Source organism: Phoxinus phoxinus (assembly GCF_949152265.1).
Source record: "Phoxinus phoxinus genome assembly, chromosome: 13".
NCBI lineage: Eukaryota > Metazoa > Chordata > Actinopteri > Cypriniformes > Leuciscidae > Phoxinus > Phoxinus phoxinus.
The window spans coordinates 12,149,109-12,169,862 of NC_136888.1; the positions used below are offsets into that span (position 1 = coordinate 12,149,109).

General features: G+C 37.8%; 3 protein-coding genes across 5 annotated transcripts in view; all 3 read left to right on the forward strand.

The window, feature by feature from the left end:
• Positions 1-499: 499 nt before the first annotated feature.
• On the forward strand, positions 500-1,420 carry LOC307008874 (type-1 angiotensin II receptor-like; the record flags this gene model as incomplete). The annotated part of the gene is made up of 1 exon (XM_079632149.1): positions 500-1,420. The coding sequence occupies one exon, from the start codon at positions 500-502 to the stop codon at positions 1,418-1,420; it is 921 nt and encodes a 306-aa protein (XP_079488275.1).
• Positions 1,421-2,823: 1,403 nt separating this feature from the next.
• Positions 2,824-8,789, forward strand: LOC307008953 (uncharacterized protein). 2 transcript variants are annotated; one of them, XM_079632281.1, is made up of 10 exons: positions 2,824-3,270; positions 5,478-5,855; positions 5,946-6,239; positions 6,336-6,395; positions 6,589-6,666; positions 6,747-6,890; positions 6,975-7,058; positions 7,209-7,429; positions 7,584-7,743; positions 7,830-8,789. In XM_079632281.1, the coding sequence occupies exons 2-10, from the start codon at positions 5,573-5,575 to the stop codon at positions 7,973-7,975; spliced, it is 1,470 nt and encodes a 489-aa protein (XP_079488407.1). In that variant the 5' UTR covers positions 2,824-3,270; positions 5,478-5,572; the 3' UTR covers positions 7,976-8,789. The 2 variants fall into 2 exon arrangements, with proteins under 2 accessions (XP_079488407.1, XP_079488408.1); XM_079632282.1 differs by having other exon boundaries at positions 6,771-6,890.
• Positions 8,790-10,298: 1,509 nt separating this feature from the next.
• Positions 10,299-20,754, forward strand: part of mapkbp1 (mitogen-activated protein kinase binding protein 1) — a 52,937-nt gene continuing 42,481 nt past the window's right edge. For both annotated transcript variants that reach the window (XM_079633141.1, XM_079633142.1), the window contains exons 1-2: positions 10,299-10,761; positions 15,228-15,319. In XM_079633141.1, coding sequence (XP_079489267.1) covers positions 10,648-10,761; positions 15,228-15,319 — 206 coding nt within the window. In that variant the 5' untranslated portion in view covers positions 10,299-10,647. The remainder of the gene's footprint in view (positions 10,762-15,227; positions 15,320-20,754) is intronic.

Below are 20,754 nucleotides of genomic sequence, written 5' to 3' on the forward strand. Positions count from 1 at the left end.
TCATACTCAAAATATGAATCCATATTTTGATCTGCTTAGGCTTACGATGCTTTTGGGAAACAGCCCAGGTTGATGCGTCAGTCAGTTGTCCAAAAACATACCTTGAAGCCTCAGAAGTGTTTAATTTGACATTTGATACAGACTTTAGGGAATTGCATTATAATTAATTGTAGGTTATTATCTACTAATGGTTTTTACCTTCCTCGCAAGTCCCAAGAGCAAATACCGATCTATTTCCAGGAGGGATCATGGTTAATATACAGCAGTTGACAAAGAGGTGTAATCAAACCTCTTTTAGCTTTGTCAAGGTAAGATCCAAACCCTTCTTTAATGTGCATTTTGCTTAACATGTTGTAAGAGATGTGATTGAAATAGTATTGATTTGAGTTCAGCATCCTGACCAAAATGGTGCTGGATAGTTAAGAATGATAAGTTGCAACGGATAGGTAACTAATTTTGCCTCTTTCTTTATAACGGAATATAGACTTAAGCATAAGAAATGTCAGCAGTAAACAATTGGACCGAGAACTGCACCAACTCCAATGATATGGCCCTTCCTTTGATTCCACACATGGACTGTCCCTCCAACCGCAAGTATGCCACCAACTTCATACCTTTTGTCTTTTACATGCTTTCAATCCTTGGAACAATTGGAAATCTCTGGAGCCTGTTGACTTGTCTGCGGCCATCCCATCCTTGGAGTATTGGGTCCATTGGGGTACTGAACCTAGCTCTGTGTGACCTTGCCTATTTGGCCTCTATGGGACCCTGGGCTGTCTACATTAGCTCTGACTACGACTGGAAAATTGGCCGTACGCTCTGCATTGTGGTGAAAATCCTATACTTTGTCGGGTTGACGTCTAGCACCATGTTCATCTGCGCCATAAGCACCGACCGCTTCCTAGCAATTGTCTTCCCTCTGGAGTCCCGAATGATCCGCACCCCCCGAAACAGTGCACTGGTTTCGCTTCTACTCTGGGCCATCACTGCCCTCTTAATCTACTTCAGTTATCCTAACATTTTCTATTCGGTCAGGAAGGATGGCATCCATGTGTGTGGAGCGGTAGTGATCTCGAAGTTCAGGACCAGTGAAGCAACCTACAATCTCATGTCCTACTACTCCATTCAGGTTTCTGTCCCACTACTCATCATCATTCCTGCCTATGTGATGATAATTTCCAAGATGAAGCAGTCGAGGCAGCAGTGGGGCCAAGGCAACATGCAAGGCCTGGACAAGACCATCTGGCTGATTGCCGTTTTCATTGCCAACTTCCTGGTGTGTTGGGTGCCAGGACAGCTGCTTTACATCATTGCCTGTATAATTTTCTTCACTTTGGATCACTGCAAAAATGCTTGCTGCACTCAAAAAAATAACTCTTTGAATGAACATAATAAAATCATGGAAAGGATTTCCACATGATTAACTTGCTTTATTTTAGCATTATGCAATTATGTTATTCCAATTTAATGTACTTATGTTGGGTCAACTTAATTTATTAAGGTTGATTCAACTTATTTACTATGGTTTGGCACAGCTTAATTTAATAGTGTCAGCCCAACTAATTTTAAGGTTTCCTGACATGATTTAGGCGTTTTTTATTTTCATTCATCCATTAATATTTCATTTATTTTAGTGACACATAATTAAATTGATAGACTATAGCTAACTATTTGTTAGCAGTAGCACATATTAACATATTAAATGCTAAGATTTACATGCTCCTTCAACCAAAGCAGTTAAAATTAATCAAATCAGTCCACACCCAAACAAAATGCTCCCCTCTTCTCCACAATGGTAACCCACTGTAATTTAAATGGTTCTAATAATTCTAATGTAATTGAACATTAAACACAATTACATACTATCAAGTCTTCCTCTTTTCTCATTTTCTAAAAAAACCCATAAAATAACCCTTAATTTTAACATTTATTCTCTCTTAATTCAACCATATGCAAAGCATGCTGGGAACTAACAAGCGCCGCCCAGTTTCAGTTAATGCAACACAAATCATTCATGTAATCCAACACAAACGGATTAAGTAAATTAAAATTTTACATTCTAGCAGATTGAACACAATCAAATTAAGTTAGGGCAAAATGGCAGTTGGCGTCGCACTATACCGCCACCCTCTGGATGTAAGATTTTTTTACTTAACATAAATGGTTTGTGTTTAGACAACACATTAGGATTTTGTACTGTTAAGTTGAGACATAATTACTCTCAAATACTGAACTGTCTCAATGCATGTCTTGATCCTTTAATTTTCCATATGCAGCGGGGACATGGTGAACTTCCTCCTATGGTTGTGTTGAGAAACTGGGTTAGAAAGTTCTTACAGGTAGGTAAGAAACAAGATTTGGGAGGGCCTTCAGATGAACCTACCAGTGTGATCCAACTTCATGGTGGTTCCAAAAACAGAACAGAAATAATGCATAATAATAAAAACATGAAAAAATAATATTTTAAAGACTACCCACAAATATCTAGTTGTGCAATTGTAAGTTGATGCATTTAATGTCTATAATATAACTATAAATGTAAGATTTTTCTTGCTGATGTAGGCTACCCAGATAGCAAAAAACATCCGCACGGCTTCTATTTGCCTCCGGCCCTAAGCTGTCGGCTATAGGTGCGTCCCGCTGGCGGGGATACAACGTTTGCCGCCGAATACGTCACTCGCATTTCTAGCGAGATGCCGCCGGCAAATCGCCGGCGGTCCGACTGCTTCATTTTCTCTTGCGGTTGCCTCTGTCTAATGGACAGCGGCCGGCTGGCGGCAAGCCGCTTTAAAATACTCTTAAAATAGTTTTGACATGAAGGATAGACTCAATGAAAAAGCTAAATTCTCCTTCTTAAGTTCTTCATGCTTTAAGTTAAAAAAGTTTAAAATTAAAAAAAAACTTTATTTTTATTATTAAAACTTAATGTTTTATTTTTGTTTTACCTTATCAGTAGTATTAATTAGCAATTGCGATCTGTACAAATGTTTAAGAAATAGTAAAAGTCCCTGTAGAGATTATTACAAAAAAATATTAATAAAATCTAAACACAATGTCATTGATAAAACATAGAATGAATGCGCAGTGTTTTTTTTGTGTGTGTGTGTGTGTTCAGAATTATTTTGGGCGGGGCTTATAAGGCGGTGGCGCTATAACAAACACATTCGCGTCAATTCATCACTCTACTCGAGAAGTACAGTTCTACTCGATCGCAAGTTTTTACAGCCTGCAGTTTAAACAAAGTCATCGACGTCGACTACCATCATTTAGGTAAGTACATGTTTCCTTTGTGTTTAACGCAACTGTTTTTAGTTTATATATTTAAAATCTGTTAGTCATCTCAGTTCTTGCCGAACAAGTCAACGTTAGCCATGTTTACGCAAAGTTGCTAGGTACAGTGGCGGCGGCTAATAATGGGCGCCAAAATTGCAGATAATAAATGTATACTTAACTTTAAATACAAACATATAATATAAAAATCAAATAATTTACTCATAAAATATGCTGGCTGGTTGTAATTTGGCGAAAGTTTCGAAAGCCGTTGGCGGCCATTTTTTTTAGATGTTTATCGAGCTTTAGCATTAACGTTAGCTATTATCGAGAGAGTCAACGCACGTATTTGCTCTGTAACGTTAGAACAGAAACAGCTGTCGTTGAACTCTGGTCCACCAGACCCTCCGGAGGGTTTCAGAGATTTCCCCATCTGGAACTGCTCCTGGATAAAGGCCGCGTTCAGCGGTAGGCCGTATAAAAACCCTCGGCCTAAAAGAATTGAGCTTTAAATAATAACATTAAATTTGATAGTATGTTAGATAGAATGTTGTTTTTAGTTTTCAGTCATAGATACAATTTCAACTGTGAAAAACTTTAGAAATTATGGATTATAACAATGTGAATAGCCTGTCGTTAGTCACTCTAATGCACACAAAAGAACAGCATATGTACGAGCCATAAACCAGAATGGAGAAGTGCAAATGTCTGCATTGAGAGACTGAGACTAAATGGGGCAGTTTGCACCACAAAACAATGGAGACACTCGACTGAATAGATGTTTAGATGATGACAATAAACACCAGTTTTCCTTTTACAAGTCTAATTGAAATAAAGTCATAAACGTGATATTGAAAAATACTTGACTAAAGTTTTATTCTGATCGTGGCTTTAGCTGCAGTGCATTTCTAGATTGCTGCAAGCCAAATTAAAGTTTAGGTAGCCAAAAATTTACATCTAGAAAGCTTCAAGCCCACTTTTGAAAAATCCCCAGAAACGGTATACCCAAACTAAAACTTCATGAACCCTTTGGACTATAAACACAGTTATGATATCTTTTGAAAGCTGACACTTTGCACTTTGTTGTAAGTTTAGAATAAATTATCGTCATAATGAAAAAAATCTTCAAAGTCTTATAAAGTTTTTAGAAATGTATTTTTATGAAATATCTTCATGATAAAAATTTGAAGTGGGCATGTGGTCAATCTAGAAATGCACTGCAGCTAAAGCCACATGTCTGACCATGTTATTTAAAATCTGAACATGATAAGAATAAAACTCTTTATGTAGTTAAATATTTTTTTAAGATCACGTTTTTCAAGATCTTGACTTGATTTCGATTAGACTGTAAAACTGGTGTTAATTGTCATAATCTAAACAACTATTCAGTGTAGTTTCTCTATTGTTTTGTGGTGCAAACTGACCCATTCAGTCTCTCACTGCACACATTTACACATCTCAAATCTGGTTTATTGCTATTGGTTTATTGCTATCTATAATCACCAACGACTGGCTATTCACACTGTTATAATCCCTAATTTCTTTCACAGTTCTTCAATATCACAGTTGAAACTGTATCTAGCACTGAAAACTAAAAACAAAACATTTCAGTAAACATTCCTATTTACAATAAAATCATAAAAATAACAACTAATTTATGTGACAGGTGCACATGAGGCTAGGTAACGTTAGCATGCTAGCTAGCCACTATACACAAATTTATGAGATTAAAACCATGTGTTTGCAAAATTACTTTATAACGCAAGTCGAGTGTTTTATATAAACTTCTGTGATCTGGTTTGGCTTTGGATAAAACAATTAGAGAGAAAATGTATTATTTTTTAGTATTATGCTCAAGGATAAATTATATCGATTGCCTTTACATTATGAATATAATCTCATTATAATGATACCTGAACATAGTTTGAAGAACACACATACATCATATATCGTTACAATCATTTTTATTGAGTCATAAAACATCTTTATCTGAATTTAACAATGTTTTTTTAACGCTATTGTGATTTGTAATTCTGTGAACTTCTGTACATTTTATGTTTGAGGACAATTCTGTGTTCACTTAAATCACTACACTCAACGAATACATTTTATTTTTAACACTCACTGTTCCACATTTGGCTGATCATTTTTTTCCCCACGTATATTCCTAACATTAACAATGTGGTTTTGTTCACATTTTCTTGCAGATACCTTGACCAGAGCATAACTGGTTATCTTCACCCAAGAGACCTACTGTTGGACAATCTTTTTGGCTTTAAAGGTAAATGCATGGTTAGTCACAATGTCTAGTTACTGGGCCAAAAGGAGAAGGATATTGAAAGGAGTTGAGAGGGACAAACAGGAAATTACAGCTGCAAACAATGCTCTACTTGCTGTTATTCCTGACTTTGACCAAGTAAATCCTCATGTTAATGAACATCTACATGGAATGGCTACAACAAGCATGTGCTTTTGGCCCCCATTTACCCTCCGCAAGAAAGACAAAGGCAACAATTTAGCCATCCGCTGCACGCCTCCACACAGCACCTGGGAAAAACATAATTTTAAGTTCATGAAGGGAGCAGGTAAATGTGACTTGTGCATTTTATTTTTCTGTGTAATTTCTTTCTGTTTATGGTGCATAACTGACTTTCATTCATTGTTCCCTGATCTAGAATCTTGGCAAGAGGCGATGAGATATTTGGAGCGCTTCCAAACGGGTTCCAGCGTTGAAACGACAGACGATGACAAGAAGAGAAAGCGAAAGAGAACCTTAAATTCCAAGTACAGACCCCAGGCCTCTTCTGATGAAGAGGAGTCTAGTCTTCCAGATGCACCAGCTGTTCTGAGCTTTGAAAAAATCATAACGAGTAATGGTAACGAGTTTTCCGTGCTGCCCGATGCTCCAGAAGTTTCATTCATTCTAGAAAACCAGGAAAACGTTCAACCATCTGTAGACTTCAGAGCTGGTATGTACAATGTATTGCTGTGATGCTTAATTTGTGATCCTGCCACTAAACTATACCCTTTGTTAGATTTTCACATTTTTGTTTCCTATTTCTCAGAACAAGGTTTCTCACCAGTACTCCAGTCTCCACTTCTCAGAGCCAACAGTTTGAGTACAAGTAAGTGATGTTATTTGTGACATTGTTTGTCTTAAACTATTGCTTCTATTTAAGATGAGGAATCCTTTTATGCATAATCTGTTTTTCATTAGGGCACTTGACTGCCCTGGATGAAAGGTGTCTAGGTGTGTTGTACAATACAGTAAATATATGCAATAACTTCTAACATATTATTATGTCAATTTATCAATAGGAGAAAGTCAGCACTCAGTGATTGGCCCTTGGACTCCCCTGAAATCACGTGTACAGAATCAAGTTTTCAGCTATGAAGGTATATTCTAGACCTATATCTCTTAATATAGTGATTATATAATTATGTTAGTCGTAAATTTGACTGACTAAACCCTGCAGAATCCCTTTTCTTTTGTTATGTAGATGTCCAGAGATTCAAGACTGAGAACCAAGCCCTGAGGGAGGAGAACCAAGCCCTGAGGGAGGAGAACCAAGCCCTGAGGGAGGAGAACCAAGCCCGGAGAGAAAGCAATGCACGAGCAGGTGAGAACATGGCACTCTTTCTTAAAGTTTACACATTTGTGTGTAATGTAGGTTCCAAATTACCATTTGCCTATCTTTTTCTAGCTTCAGATGACAGCAACTCGCTTCAAGAGCAGGTGAAGCAAATTGGGACAATGTTGAAGACGTTTGCTCGCACTGGGCAATCAGGTACGACTTGCAAACAACACCTGTGTTTGTTAGATTAATTCCCACTGGGGCCACCTATACATGTAGTAGACCAAGATATAAATGTCATAGTTTTGTAGTTGAGGGACCAGGACTGACTACTATGTTCTTTTATTCTGGGAATCCCTTTAGGTGCAGATCAGACCCTAATCCTGCTACGTCTTGGGGAGTTTGGCGATGTTGTGCGTAACATGGACAACAAAATGGACACCATTCTGCAACATTTCAGCGCCAATGTGTCTGTTGGAGATTTATCCCTGCCAGGTGATCTGTCACTCCCCCTAAACACCCAGGAAGATTTGGCGTTGCTTGACAGAAGTTTGAGGCAGGATAACGAGCTCCAGGAACGATTTGTAAGTGTGCTGCTATTGTTTATAACGCTGTAGGTTAATCTAAAGTCAAATTAAGATTGTACACTGCCTATTCTACAGTCTGAATTCAAAGCCTGTCACATTTTATATTTATGTATGAGAAATGTAATTTGGGGCACTTTTTTTGGATTTTCAGCTACGTTTTTTGGCTATCAAATGTGGGAAGGACCTAAAGTCAACAGTGTGGAGAATGCTTCAGAGTGTCTTCTCTAATCGCCTTTCCGTTGATACAACTTGGACTGGTGTAGGGGAAAAAGCATGTTTTAGAGACCTGTTCCTGAAGACCATTGTTCAAAGTAAGTTAGATATTCTTTAGATATTTTTAGATAGATGTGTATGTGATGTGTATTCAAATGGAATGACAGATCTGTATTTTCTACAGGGGCCATACGGAAGAACCCGGCAACCCAGGATGCCACTGATGAGGCGGTCCAGGTTAATGTTATGCGTTACCTGAAAGGAGCATCTGACCGTGAAGGTGGAAAAAGGCGCCGCACAGCTGAGAGGGACCCACAGCCGACCCCTTAAACCTAGGCTGACTACTGAGAACCCCAGCATCACTGACAACTGGAACACTCACTACCCTGCAGTCTGTAACAGACTACACTCGACCAATCCACTTTTTTATATAAAAACTTTTTTTTTTGTCTGGTCGATATACTTGTTAGTATTTTTCTTAATGTTTTTTTGTGATTTTATTGTTTGTGTAATATGTGTTAAATTGTGAATTAAAAGCACTCTTATACAGGCGCACAAGGAATCACTGAAGATATGCCAATTTGTGTTGCCTATATTGGTGGTTGGGAAAAACCACAGAACCTGTAGCAGACTTGAAACAATTATAATTACTTACTGTCCTGCAATTGTTAGCTCACTACGCCACGCATATCAAACTACTCCAGACATTCACAGTGTAAATCTTGTGCCCCAGATCAGCAATGCCATTATAATTGTCTATTCTACCCCAGAGCTTTACTCAATTATTGCCACTTATCCTATTGTTAAGAATTGCTTGAAAATGTGATGTTATAGGCTACCTGAATTTATTTGGTATATTGCACATTATTTGGTACCATATATCTTCATTACTTGCTATAATGTTTACTGGTAATTCTTTTCATCCCATAACTGACCTCTTGGTAATATGAAAAAATATTTGAAGTGATATAATTTGCTTATAAGGCTGTTTTTAAACAATATATAATTGGAAACTTGCATGTTCTTTAGTGTGTACATTATGTATATATGTATCTTTTTTGTTATATTTCATTGAGCTGACATTTTGTTTCAATGACTATTACTGTACTTTAAAATGTGGAATTAAAACGTCAAATGGAAATTTATCTGGTTTGATCAATCATTATTCTTTATAAAATGCATGCTATAAATATTTTATATATATATAATAGCGTTTGCCTCCGGTGGGCCGCGAAAAAGCTGCCTTTGTTATAACTGCGGCGAAACGGCGGTTGACCTGCTGGCCGTCCGCGATACGAAGGCGGTAGGAAGGCGGATGCCGCTTTTAAAAAAGCGGCTGCCGCTGGCGGTGCGCCGGCAAACGTGTTTGCGATTACGCCATACTGTCGCTTCTACTACCGCTGGAGAACCGCCGGTGGCCCGCCGACTCATTGCTATCTGGGTAGTTGTTTGTTATAAATAAAAGGTGTATGACGACTTAGCGGCAAAGCAAGGAAATAAACGATTTTGTATCTGTGTATGTCTGACTCAGTTTCAAATGTCAAATGAGTTAATAATCTAAATTAAATCGAAATTGTTCTAAAGTCGGCCATATGTGCTAGACAGGTTCGGTTCAGTTCAGTTGAATGATTTTTTTTTTAACCTAAAGTAAATCCTAAGGTAGGCTGCTACTTAGTTTCACTAGATGGCAGACTTGATGTGGAAAAAATAAGTATATGCTACACCATAATTAAGTCCAAGTTAATATTTGAGATTCAGTTGACACTTCTTTTCTTTTTTTTTCTTTTTTACAACAAATGTTTAGGTAATGAAGTATTAAATCTTATTTTAAACAGTTGCTGTTGTCATTCAATTACTGCTATTTTCAGTCTGAATTCGTTTTTCGTCATAAATCTCTATTTTCCGGCAACAAATACCCTTCCTTGTTCGCAGTGCAGGGTGGTTTATGACATCTCTTTGTTGTCTTTCTTACTTGGAAAATGTATATGACGAAGTTTCATGTTCATTGAAACTAAGCTTCATGGAATCGCAGAATGGCATTCGGTCTAGACTGGAGAATTGCAATCATGCATTGTTTACGATTGCTGTAAAATACAAATCTGCCCGGTATTACCATGCAGGACAGGTAGTAGGATACTGGTAAATTTGGTCTTGCACCAGCCTAAACCAGCTACCCATGTTCTAAAACGCAGTTATAATCTTAAACTGGATTTCCCATCGGGGGGAAATTAAGATAATACCACAATTCTCTGTTCTACTATTTGCCCTATTATTTGCAAACATCAAAATAAACACTGCCTTAAATAAACGAATTTTCTACACCTTAGGGAAACACTGCAGTGTCACACAACCGCCCGTATAAGCAGTATAATCCGCCTAGCGCCTAGTAGTAATGCCATGCGTAATAATGTATAGTATGGCTAAGGCTATCTTAATATTAATTAGGTCAAGCACGCGTTAATTCGTAACCTTCCCGGGGTTTCAAGGCACGTCATCTCATTGTTATTAAGAAGTCCAGCATTCCCCCATAGCAGAGGTCGTTAATTGGCCAGTTGCCTAGCGTCCGCCTCCCTACGTCAGCGCTTCAGCCAATCATAACAGTGACAGAACAAACTCGCATTCTATAATTAATATTCATGAGCCTTGCCTTTACAGTAGTAGGATTTGTAAATATACACACTGTACCGGTGAAGGTATCACGGCTGGAGGTGATTCGCGGAGCTTTCAGACCGTCAAACTGCTGACTCTAGACACGAAACATGGTCCATTTTAACAAATGGACGTTAGAGAGGAGCGCGTCTCTCACCGGCAGGACATCCACACTGGATTTATCGCGATGACGGTTCCGGTGGATTGGTTTAGTATTATGAAATAAAAGGCTATGATCAGACCATGGCTTACTTTAAACGCGTATCTTTTAATTGATCATCAGCTGTGACTGTAGAGCGAAGGGCTACCGCTTGTTTGTTGGAAACGTTGATTCAAGAACACACCAAATCAAGATGACAGTGGAAAATACAACTATCAAAAGTCGGCTTAAAAATCTGCTCCGGTCGCCTTCCATCAAATTGAGAAGAAGTAAAGCTGGGATCAACAAAGAGAATCTCAGTAATAAGGTACAGTACGTTTACTGTACGACACGAAGCATGTGTGGAATCTGTATCTCCAGTTGCCTGTAAATGTATCATATTCATATCATGCATGTATCGCTGTGATTTTCTGCAGTTTAATACAAGGCGTCAGTGAATTGACACTAATATGTCAGATTTTTTCCAGGGTTTGTTATGTAAACTTTACTAAGGCATACTGTGGCTCTGTCAGTACAATGCAACAGTAAGAGGCTGTAAAATGCACTGACCTATATTTGCCACATGTCACAAATAATTTCAATCACTGCTAAACTCATGCTGGGAAAATATAATGCACACTATTATAATAAATTGCATTGCACTGAATTAATGTCAACCATTGGTAATGTATTGCACAAATATGCATTAGGATTTACAGAAACCTTAATCATTCCGGTCTTAAACAGTCAGTTTATAATATAATATTTGGTGCTTTTTCAGTTTTTTTAAATAATGATATAATATATTAATTTCAAGCAATGGTAAAATGCATGTTGTGTAAATATAATGCACAAATATGGTCAAGGATAGGATATGATGATAAACCATGGGGATATGGATTTGGATACTTCTAGGTTTACCAACTCACGTCTTTGTTTCAAACAAAACACTTGTTTGTATGTATGTATGTATGTATGTATGCATGCATCTCTTAAGTATGGAATGCATAAGATATATTTCTTATTCTTTTAGCATTCATCCTTATTTAGAGCAGTATTGATAATATGTGGCCTGTAGTTCTGCTGTAAATCTGTGAACTGTTCTTTTGCTCTTGTTATTGTAACTGTATCTATTATTGAATCAGAGCAATCATCCCTGACTGTTGCATTCCATTCAGATTGCCTGTTTACTGCTGCAGACCCTTGGGTGACTGACTGTACTTCCCTTTCATACACAGGAGTCCCTGCTGTGACTGTGTGGTTGTTGAGACCGTTTTGCAACTGAGACGAATGCCTTAAATAACTCTGAGAACTAAGCTGCATTTGATTTGTTGCTCATAAATTACACACTGTTGTTCGCACTGCCACATGTTCAGTAACCAAATCCATATCTATATGGAATGTTCCACTAGTCTGTATTTTGGAGTTCATAGTGTTGTCTGAGGTAACTTTAGAGTTGTTATTATGCCCATAACTAACATATTAAACTTCACTGGTTGTGCCACAGAATTGAACGATACTCAGACTGTGTGGTTTGTGGAGGAGATTTTACCTCCTCTATTGCCTATTACCTCTCTATGTGATCAGATGTATGCTTTTCTCTTGGCCAGTGGCAAATTTTGTGAGAAAATCTCATAGGCTACTCTTACAATGGAGGCACCCAAGGCTTATTGACCAAAATATAAGCAATTTTAAACATGTTACTAAATGTTTGCTAAGCACTGCAATATTATAAAGACTAGTTTAATATTGCATTGATCGGAGAAGACATCTTCTGCAAATAATGGGCCCCAATTACATCAATTTCATGCATTAAACATGCAATTCATCATTTTAAAAAACACAATTGAAGTAGTGCTATCAGAGTGTGTGATGATCACTGCTCCAGAGACAATATCTTGTACATGCTACCATTTAAGTGTTATGCAAAAGACTCTGTCAAGGTGCCTTTGTTCTGTAGAAAAGAGCAGATGTGTCTCTCTCTCTCTCTGCCTAAAGCAGTTGAGGAATCTCTGGTGTCAGAGGAATCTCTGGAGCCAAACAAAGAGATCTGAGCTTTTTGTTAGACCATATATCAGTTCAGCTCTTAGACTGGGTTCTGTTTTCTGAGGTTTACACTCCGCATCGAAATCAAAGCCATTCCTCCAGGTGCTGTGCAGTTCATTGACTTCTGGCTCAAGGTCTTTGCCTTTCTCGGAGGATTCGACATACAGCGATTGCAAAAAAAAGTTTCGGGAAAAGTGCACGACACAGCCGTTGGTCCAGAAATTCCCATGAGAGATGCTGAATGAGAAATGGCTTAAAAACCGCATGCATATGGAGGTCTGTCAAAACATCTTTGGAAAGATGATAAATCAAAGCAACAACCTCAATTACAGTGCTTTTTATATCGGCATGTTCAGCACAAATTGTGGTAGTACATTGGGGCTACATTCAGCTTACAGTAGTATAATAAATGTATACGTAGCATCTTCAACTTTGGCTTATAGGGCCCTATCTTGCACCCAGCGCAATTGACTTTGAACACCGACGCATGTATCATTCCTATTTTGCACCCGCGCACAGCGGACTCTTCCCTCCACAGACGCACGTCGGTAAATTAGGAAATGAACTTGCGCTCGCGGGGGTGGTTTAGCGCAAAGAGGAGGCGTGTTCCGGCGCAAAACTTCCATGGTGGTATTGTCCAGTTTTAGAAAGCAATTGCGCCATTGACCAGGAAAAAAACAGTCTAAAGACAGTGGCGCGTTGCGCGTTAGTGATATGGTATTTTAAGGGCGCGTGCTTGGCCCTAATGTTAACGCGCATCCACTTTGATTCTCTAATATAAAAAGATGCAGCAGTTTTCATTTTTGCAAATCATACATTATTACAAGGAAAATTATTAACACACGAGGGAAATCATTGTTGTGTCCGTGAAGATGTGAAAAAAATCTATCTAGATAAAAAAAAAAAAAAAATAAAATCTAGATTAGGCTACACATTTACTACCCAAACTATACGCCTGTTTAACCGAAGCTAATTTGGGTGGGTTTCTCCCATCATCCCCAATGTCACTTCTCTGTGTTTTACGGCCCTGGCGAGAACGTCGGTCTCCTCGGCTGTGAACTGCTCCTGGTGTGCGCCGGCAAATCCGCCGTTAATAGCGATCCGCCACGGAACAAGCGCGCCGGCTCTTAAAGGGAATGTGAGATGACGCTCTGATTGGTTTATTTCACGTTACGCCCAAACCACACCTATGAATAATGAAGCTACTTCAGACCAACCCCTTTTAGATTTGCGTCGGGCGCAAGAGTCATTTATCGCGCTGGGAAAATAGCAACAGCGCCGGGATCCGCCCACAAAGTTACTTGCGCTTTGCACTTTGACACTTGCGTTTCAGATCGTCAAAATAGGGCCCATAGTCTTCTTGAAACCTGCATTTTTGAAGGATAAAACTGCAATATATGGAAAGGCAACCCTTATAGTGGGGAGATGGTCTAAGATGGCAGAATTAGAGGAGGCTACTTCATAAGCCAGGTGTTGTTCCTCTCATTTCTCCATTGACCTGTACTTAAAGTGGCGTGTGATTGATGTGAGAGAGTGTTCTCTGCTGGGATGTGACCATGCTTGCTTTGAAGAGGTGGTCTGGCAGAGGTTTTAATGCATAGAATAAAGGTTTCAGATGTTGAACAGACAGGTGCAGAAAGCGAATTTGTATGTGGTGTATTGTATTGCACTTAAAATGTTGATAACTAAACGCCTAGTGCATGTGCATACCTTAATTTTTGTTAGAATGACGCTATTATGTGTTCATCTTGTACATGTTATGCAATCTTTAATTATAAAACAACAACTTTGTGTAATTGCAGGCCGTTTCACCAAATGTTGCCATTTTAAGCATGTTATTACTCAGTTGTAATGGACACTGTAATGGAAACGCTAATGAAACATGGCCTGTTTACTGTTTTTAGATTTGTGAATTTTAATTTGTTCTTTTGCCTTAAGTTTAGTTAGTTCATATGAGATAATTCACCCAAAAATGAAAATTCTGTCAATATTTACTCACCACCAAGTTGTTCCAAACCTGTATGAATTTCTATATTCTGTTGAACACAAAATAAGAGATAGTGAAGAATGTTTTTAGCAGAAGAGAGACATTCACATAGGTTTGGAACAACTTAAGGGTGAGTAAATGATGACAGAATGATAATTTTTGGGTGAACTGTCCTTTTAACAAAGTTTCATGGAAAGTTTCTAGCTCATAATATTTTTTTAAGATGACAACACCACTTTGGGGCATTAGTTAGTAGACTCATTCTGCCCGTATTTAAAGTCTCTAAGGTTCTTTAAACTAAGTCTTGCATAATAAACAATTTTAATAAGTGGTCTTTATTCAAGTAAATTTGTTGCTGTCATTTTCCAGCTCGCCTTTTACTGGCTAAATAGATATGATGTCTATAGTATAATCAGATCATTTATTTGCAGTTATTCATTAAATCTGAATGTTATTGTAATCTAATTATGGAAAATGTATGTAGGCCTACTTTAACTGATATTTTGCTTAAACCACATTTACATCTATGTTTATTAATGTGCACTGCCACTGTAAACAAATAAAGTAAAGTTAAGTACAACTCCCATGATAAGAATTCATATGAAATCGCCACCTTGTAAAATAGTTATGTTTTCCCGTGAGATTGGGTTATTATTATTGGGTTATTATTTAGTGACATTTAAAGACTCTTTGTAACTTTAAGGATTTTGTAATGCACATCATAACTTTTGTTATTTCTCATTTCCCATGTAATTCCACAGGTGACGTTGGAGAAAGTTCTGGGAATCACTTCCGCTGGGAGTCGTGCTTTGGCATGTGATCCACACTCAGGACTGGTTGCCTACCCTGCCGGGTGAGTAACTCGGTTTTATACGATAGACATTTATAGCAGTTTTATGTGACGCACACTTAATTAGGCTATGTGAATGTTGTCAATGGAATGATGATCTATGACGGTGAGTCAGATCTCACCTTGGAGGCAGTCGCATAAAGTTGGTTGTTTGTAGCACATTGCTAAAGACAGAGTCGTGTGAATATCTTCGTTCAAGAAGACTAATGGAGAATTTTCCTATGGGCGAGCAAGAGACTACAGAGAGGAAAAGGAGAGAGGTAACAGTCTGATAACAAATGAGTGTTCCCAGAGGGAAATTAGGTGTGGTACAAACAGGAAGTTCTGGATCTGAAAGAGGATTTTGAGTGTGTGCTTCAGACTGGGCCCATAAGAGGGAGTCTCGCATTTTACAGAAACAATTCAGCTCTCAAAACATCCTGTAGGTGCTCGGTTCTCTCTCCAGATCATGAATGCTGCTTATTTTGGCCAAAAATAATTTATTTGGATTTTTTTATTTATTTATCATGTGCACCTGGCCTTGTGATTTACATTCTTCCACTCTGCATGATTCCACTCACAAAGTGCTCCACTCACATTTTTTTTTACCATAGCAATACAACAGTATTGTTTAAAAATACCTTGGAGCGTCATATTAATGCCATGGTGTGGATAAGGCTTCTCATACAGTTATCTTTTGATATCATCACTGTACAGTTCTAGAGTATTTTTTGTAAAGTCATCAAAGGCAGAACACATTATCAAGACAATCTGATGAAACCGATATTACAAATTTTCTTTAGAAAGACGTAGACTTTAGAAAAACTATTATTTATTTCACTTTTCATAGATTAAATGGAATGGATTACAGTTCCAAATCAGCAAAATAAGTGAGTGTTGTAAAATACAGTTCGCTGTTGATAAACTGTGGGACGTGTTTGATATTAAACGGTGTTATTAAAAGCTCATGAAGCCGCAAAACTGTTTCCCAGCTGGCTTTGTGTGTGCGCACTCCGAGTCGGAGCCAAACGCGGATAAGCAAATAGGCTTCGGGGTACGTGCCTAAACGCGGACACAGAAAAATGTCAAAATGCCTTTTTGGAGAGTATTCATGTAAACACGATGGGTTATGTCAAACGTACACAGTACACAGTTGAGAAAAAAACACCTGTGTAACAGTATATTGGATCCATGCATAGCTTTTAAAGTGACAGCAGCATAATATTCCTTAATGTTAATCAAACAAAAAATGACAATGGAAAATAATTTACTGATCGTTTGTGTTCAGTCAATAAATCATTTATTTAATGACTGAATAACTTATCTTTAATAAGGATTAATCAATATTTGATGTGTACAGTAAGACTATGCAGTGTTATGCAGTGTTATTTCACATTTGATTATAAATGTTTTGTTGTTGTAGGCTAGTACTTAGGCTATATGATTACCAATGTTAGTACATCTTAAAGGAGCAGTCTTTAAGAATGACAGCTAGTGGTCGAAATAGGTACTGCTGTCCAAATTCAAAATATCGGAGATCGTTGCTTCCCCCGCCCCCTCCTCCTCAGACTCGACGCTCATGTGGGTCGGCAGTTTAAGGACACACAACAAGAACGAGCGCAATTTTTTTCCCGAGGAGACTTACAAACTATAAGTTGATGAGTTGATTTATCCGCGTTTTAATATACTCTCGTTCATAGAGATTTTCATATGATACCGAGACTTTTTTGGTTGTGTGGAATCTGTAACCTCTGACCCAGTTTGTTTGGATGCAATACGCTGTATTTCCTGCTAACTGGCATCCCGGGGTGTCGAAATAACTGTGCGAGTTACCAAAACAAAAAACGACTTACAAGTTACAACATGGAACGTGTAAAACAATAGGCTAAGTAAAATAACTGGTTGTAGAAATGTTTTTCAGAGAAACGATTATGTGAAATTAGCATGTTTCCTAAATATCTGCAAACATACTATGGTATTTTTTCAGAGTGAAAAAGTTACATACAGCACCTTTAAAACAGTGTTTATTGAATTTTATACTGTACTTTTGTTCTGGTGTTACATTTATTTGTCAGTTTTGTTTGTAATTAGTTTCTTTGTTCTTATTGTTTCCTTGCCTTATGTATTTATTTTGAGGACCTGTTTCTTACTAAAGTTAACCTAGCATTAGTTTTTGCTAAAGTATCGATAATTATGAAATTTCACTGATATTTAAAATGACTAATATCTTGAAATAAGACTTTGATCGTATCGCCCACCAATAATCACTATTATGATCATGGAAAAGCCTTAGTTCCAAAGCGTTACTCTACCAAGCTTTAGTCAGTGGTACTCCAGCAATGCTTCCTATGTATAGTAAAGAAGAAAAACACATCACATGGTGCTTGTAATCTGATTAACTCGTTAAGCTCTAGTGCTCTGAACTACATTCCTAACTCTCAGTTGCAATAACATGTCACCGTTCTAATGGGGAGGAAAAATTTGGAAATTAAGTAATCAATATGTGCATACTGCATACACTGTAGGCTAGTTCAAAAGTTTGGGGTCAGTAAGATTTTATATTATGAAAGAATGTCATTTTTATTCTTAAACTTTTTTATCCATCAAAGACTCCTGGAAAACATACGTCACAGTTTCCACAAAAATTAGCTGTAGGCTACAACTGTTTTCAGAATAATTAAAAAACAAATGCTTACAGATCCCAAACTTTTGAACAGTTGTATATGTTCATAATACCAATATGAATGTGTGTGGCAATAGTGATTGATTCACTTAGTAGCTGGAGCACCACAATCAATTGTTTTCTTCATAGATCATTGTGCAATGATGTTTAAATCACTTCATAGAGTGTCTTAGTCTGCCCAGGAACAGAAACATGTATTAAGACAGGTAATTTTTACTTCATATTTTGCCTCGCGAGCTTTGTTTGGTGGCCAACCCTAGAATTTTCCATCTCCTTATTGGAAAACAAGACTGTCAGGGATAGAAGTGCAATCCATTCAGTAGGATGTATTGTGTTGATCGCTCTGCTGATGAAACATTAAAAAATATTAAGACAGTTTGACATATTGAACAAACTGTACTCCTATCTGCAATCCATTGACTGCAGTATAGGAAAGTAGAAGCGCTCTTCTTATTTTTAAGGCTCACACAGCTCCCATAACAAACTCCACCCTATGCTAGGTCAGCAGTTTGATTTGAGCCAAGCGAGCATTTGGTGCAGATGTCTTGGCTTGCTATAGGTTGGAAAATTAGCGCAAGCTTATGCAGCTGTCACAGATAAACAGACCCCACATGTATATTAGATACCAAGCCGGTTCTCTAAGAGGGGCGTGCAATGCTTTTTTATTGTATGAAGACTGTGCCATTCCTGTTAACAAATGCGAGGTTATCCGAGGTTGAGTTTTACGGTGCTGTAGTTCAATCGAGTGCATGTGCACATCAATTTATAAGTAGCTCTTGTAAATAAAAAGGAACCAAGTCTGCGTTGTTGTAGTTACAGTCCTTCACAAATTGTCAGCAGCAGATATTCCCCAGCAGTGTGTTGTCCTGATTTAACCATGACCTCGAATGTCATCTGCCTATAAGAAGGTCAAAGTGCATTTAATGAAGAATCTGAGATTAAATAAAATATTGGATTATTAATATTAGAGGGACTCGATGGTGAAATTTGCATGCATTTTCAGGTCTGAAAGAGCAGTTAACTCCATCTGGACTCTACCATATTAATTAAAGATGAAGGTTTCTTCAGGGAGCTGTCCTGTTTTCATGAGTTTTACCTAAATGAGCACATTTGTCCAAGGACTAGTTTGTTAAGAATATTTTGGTTCCAAATATATATATTTTGAACGATCTCTGTATGATCTCGGGATATTCACACTGCTGGTAATATGCAGATTTTTTTTATTTTTTTTTATTTCTATTGTTGGACACTTACTGGCCAGTATGATATAAGATTTGGGTCACTTGTGCAGAACCATATTTGGTGCCAATAAGCTTGGTTATTTATTAATGCCATGATTGCCATCAGGAGTGAATTTTATTTTAATTAATTTTTTTATTATATAATATTATGAATATTTGTTTCACTCTTGTTGGGAATAGACCACTCGTCTGTGATTTGGTTTGCTACGAATGTTGGGTGTTTTATGGGGACTTTCTAATTGTTTTTTTTTCATACTTTACAAACCGTAGGCTATATTCTATCCCCTAACCCTACCCCTAAACCTATCCATCACAGAAAACTTTCTGCATTTTTACATTTTCAACAAAAAAAATCACTTACGGTATTATGATTTATAAGCCGTTTTCCTCATGGGGACTAAAACATTTCCCCACAAGAATTTTGGATATTGCCAGCTTTGTGGGGACCTGGACTACACACACGTGTCTGATTCGATTTCTTTGTGGGGACTCTCCATAGACATAATGGTTTTTATTGTGTACAAACTGTATATACTGTCCCCTTAAACTAACCCAACCCCTAAACCTACCCATCACACAAAATAATATATAAGCTTGTTTCCTCATGGGGACCTCAATTTAAGTCCCCACAGTAATGGGTTGTCCCCATGAGTCTGTGTGCATTCAGGTTAAAGTCCCCAATCAGGATAGAAAAACAAACACACACACACACACACACACACACACACACACACACACACACACACACACGTACACACACACGTACACACACACACACACACACACACACACACACACACACACGTACACAAACACGCACGCATTTAGAGAATCATTTCATGAGCCCATTTAAACACACTGTCATGATTCGTACAATGTTTTTACTCTTTGTCTTGAAGCGAAATGCTGTAAAACTCCATATTAGGAATTGTTGAACAGTGTAATGTCAGTGTTATTCTGAGGGGTGAGTAGTGTGTGCTTCAGGATGGACTCTTCCACAAAACCCATTAAAAAAAAACAGGAAAAACCAGAAGCAGACAATGCAAGCTAACTGACACGTCTTTTTCATCGCTCAACATTTTTCTTGGAGATCCAGAGGAAGTTATGCTTGCACCTGTTGTGTTTTACCACGAGTTGAAGTCTCTCAGTATAGATTTAAATACTGTGTAATCACAGGCACAACCAAAAAACAAAACAAATGAGATTAGAATCATGTTTATATATGGATCACACGTACTGAAGTAAACTGATCAATTTATTACAAATCTTACAAGGTCATTTATAATAATAGTGCACCCTGGGCCAATTAATCCATTTCTGCATGCAGGAACTTCTGCGAACTGTATTTGAGTGTTTGAATGATGAATGAGTTCTGGTGTAATGCGGCGGTCACTGTAGAATAGATATGAGCAGAATGAATAAACGGCCTTCTGTGTTAATCATGGATGCATGAAAATGTGTGTCACAGTCTCTCGCCCTTGTGCTCTGCGGTAAAGTGGGTCAGTAGAGCTGAACGGACCAATGCGATGAGGGGA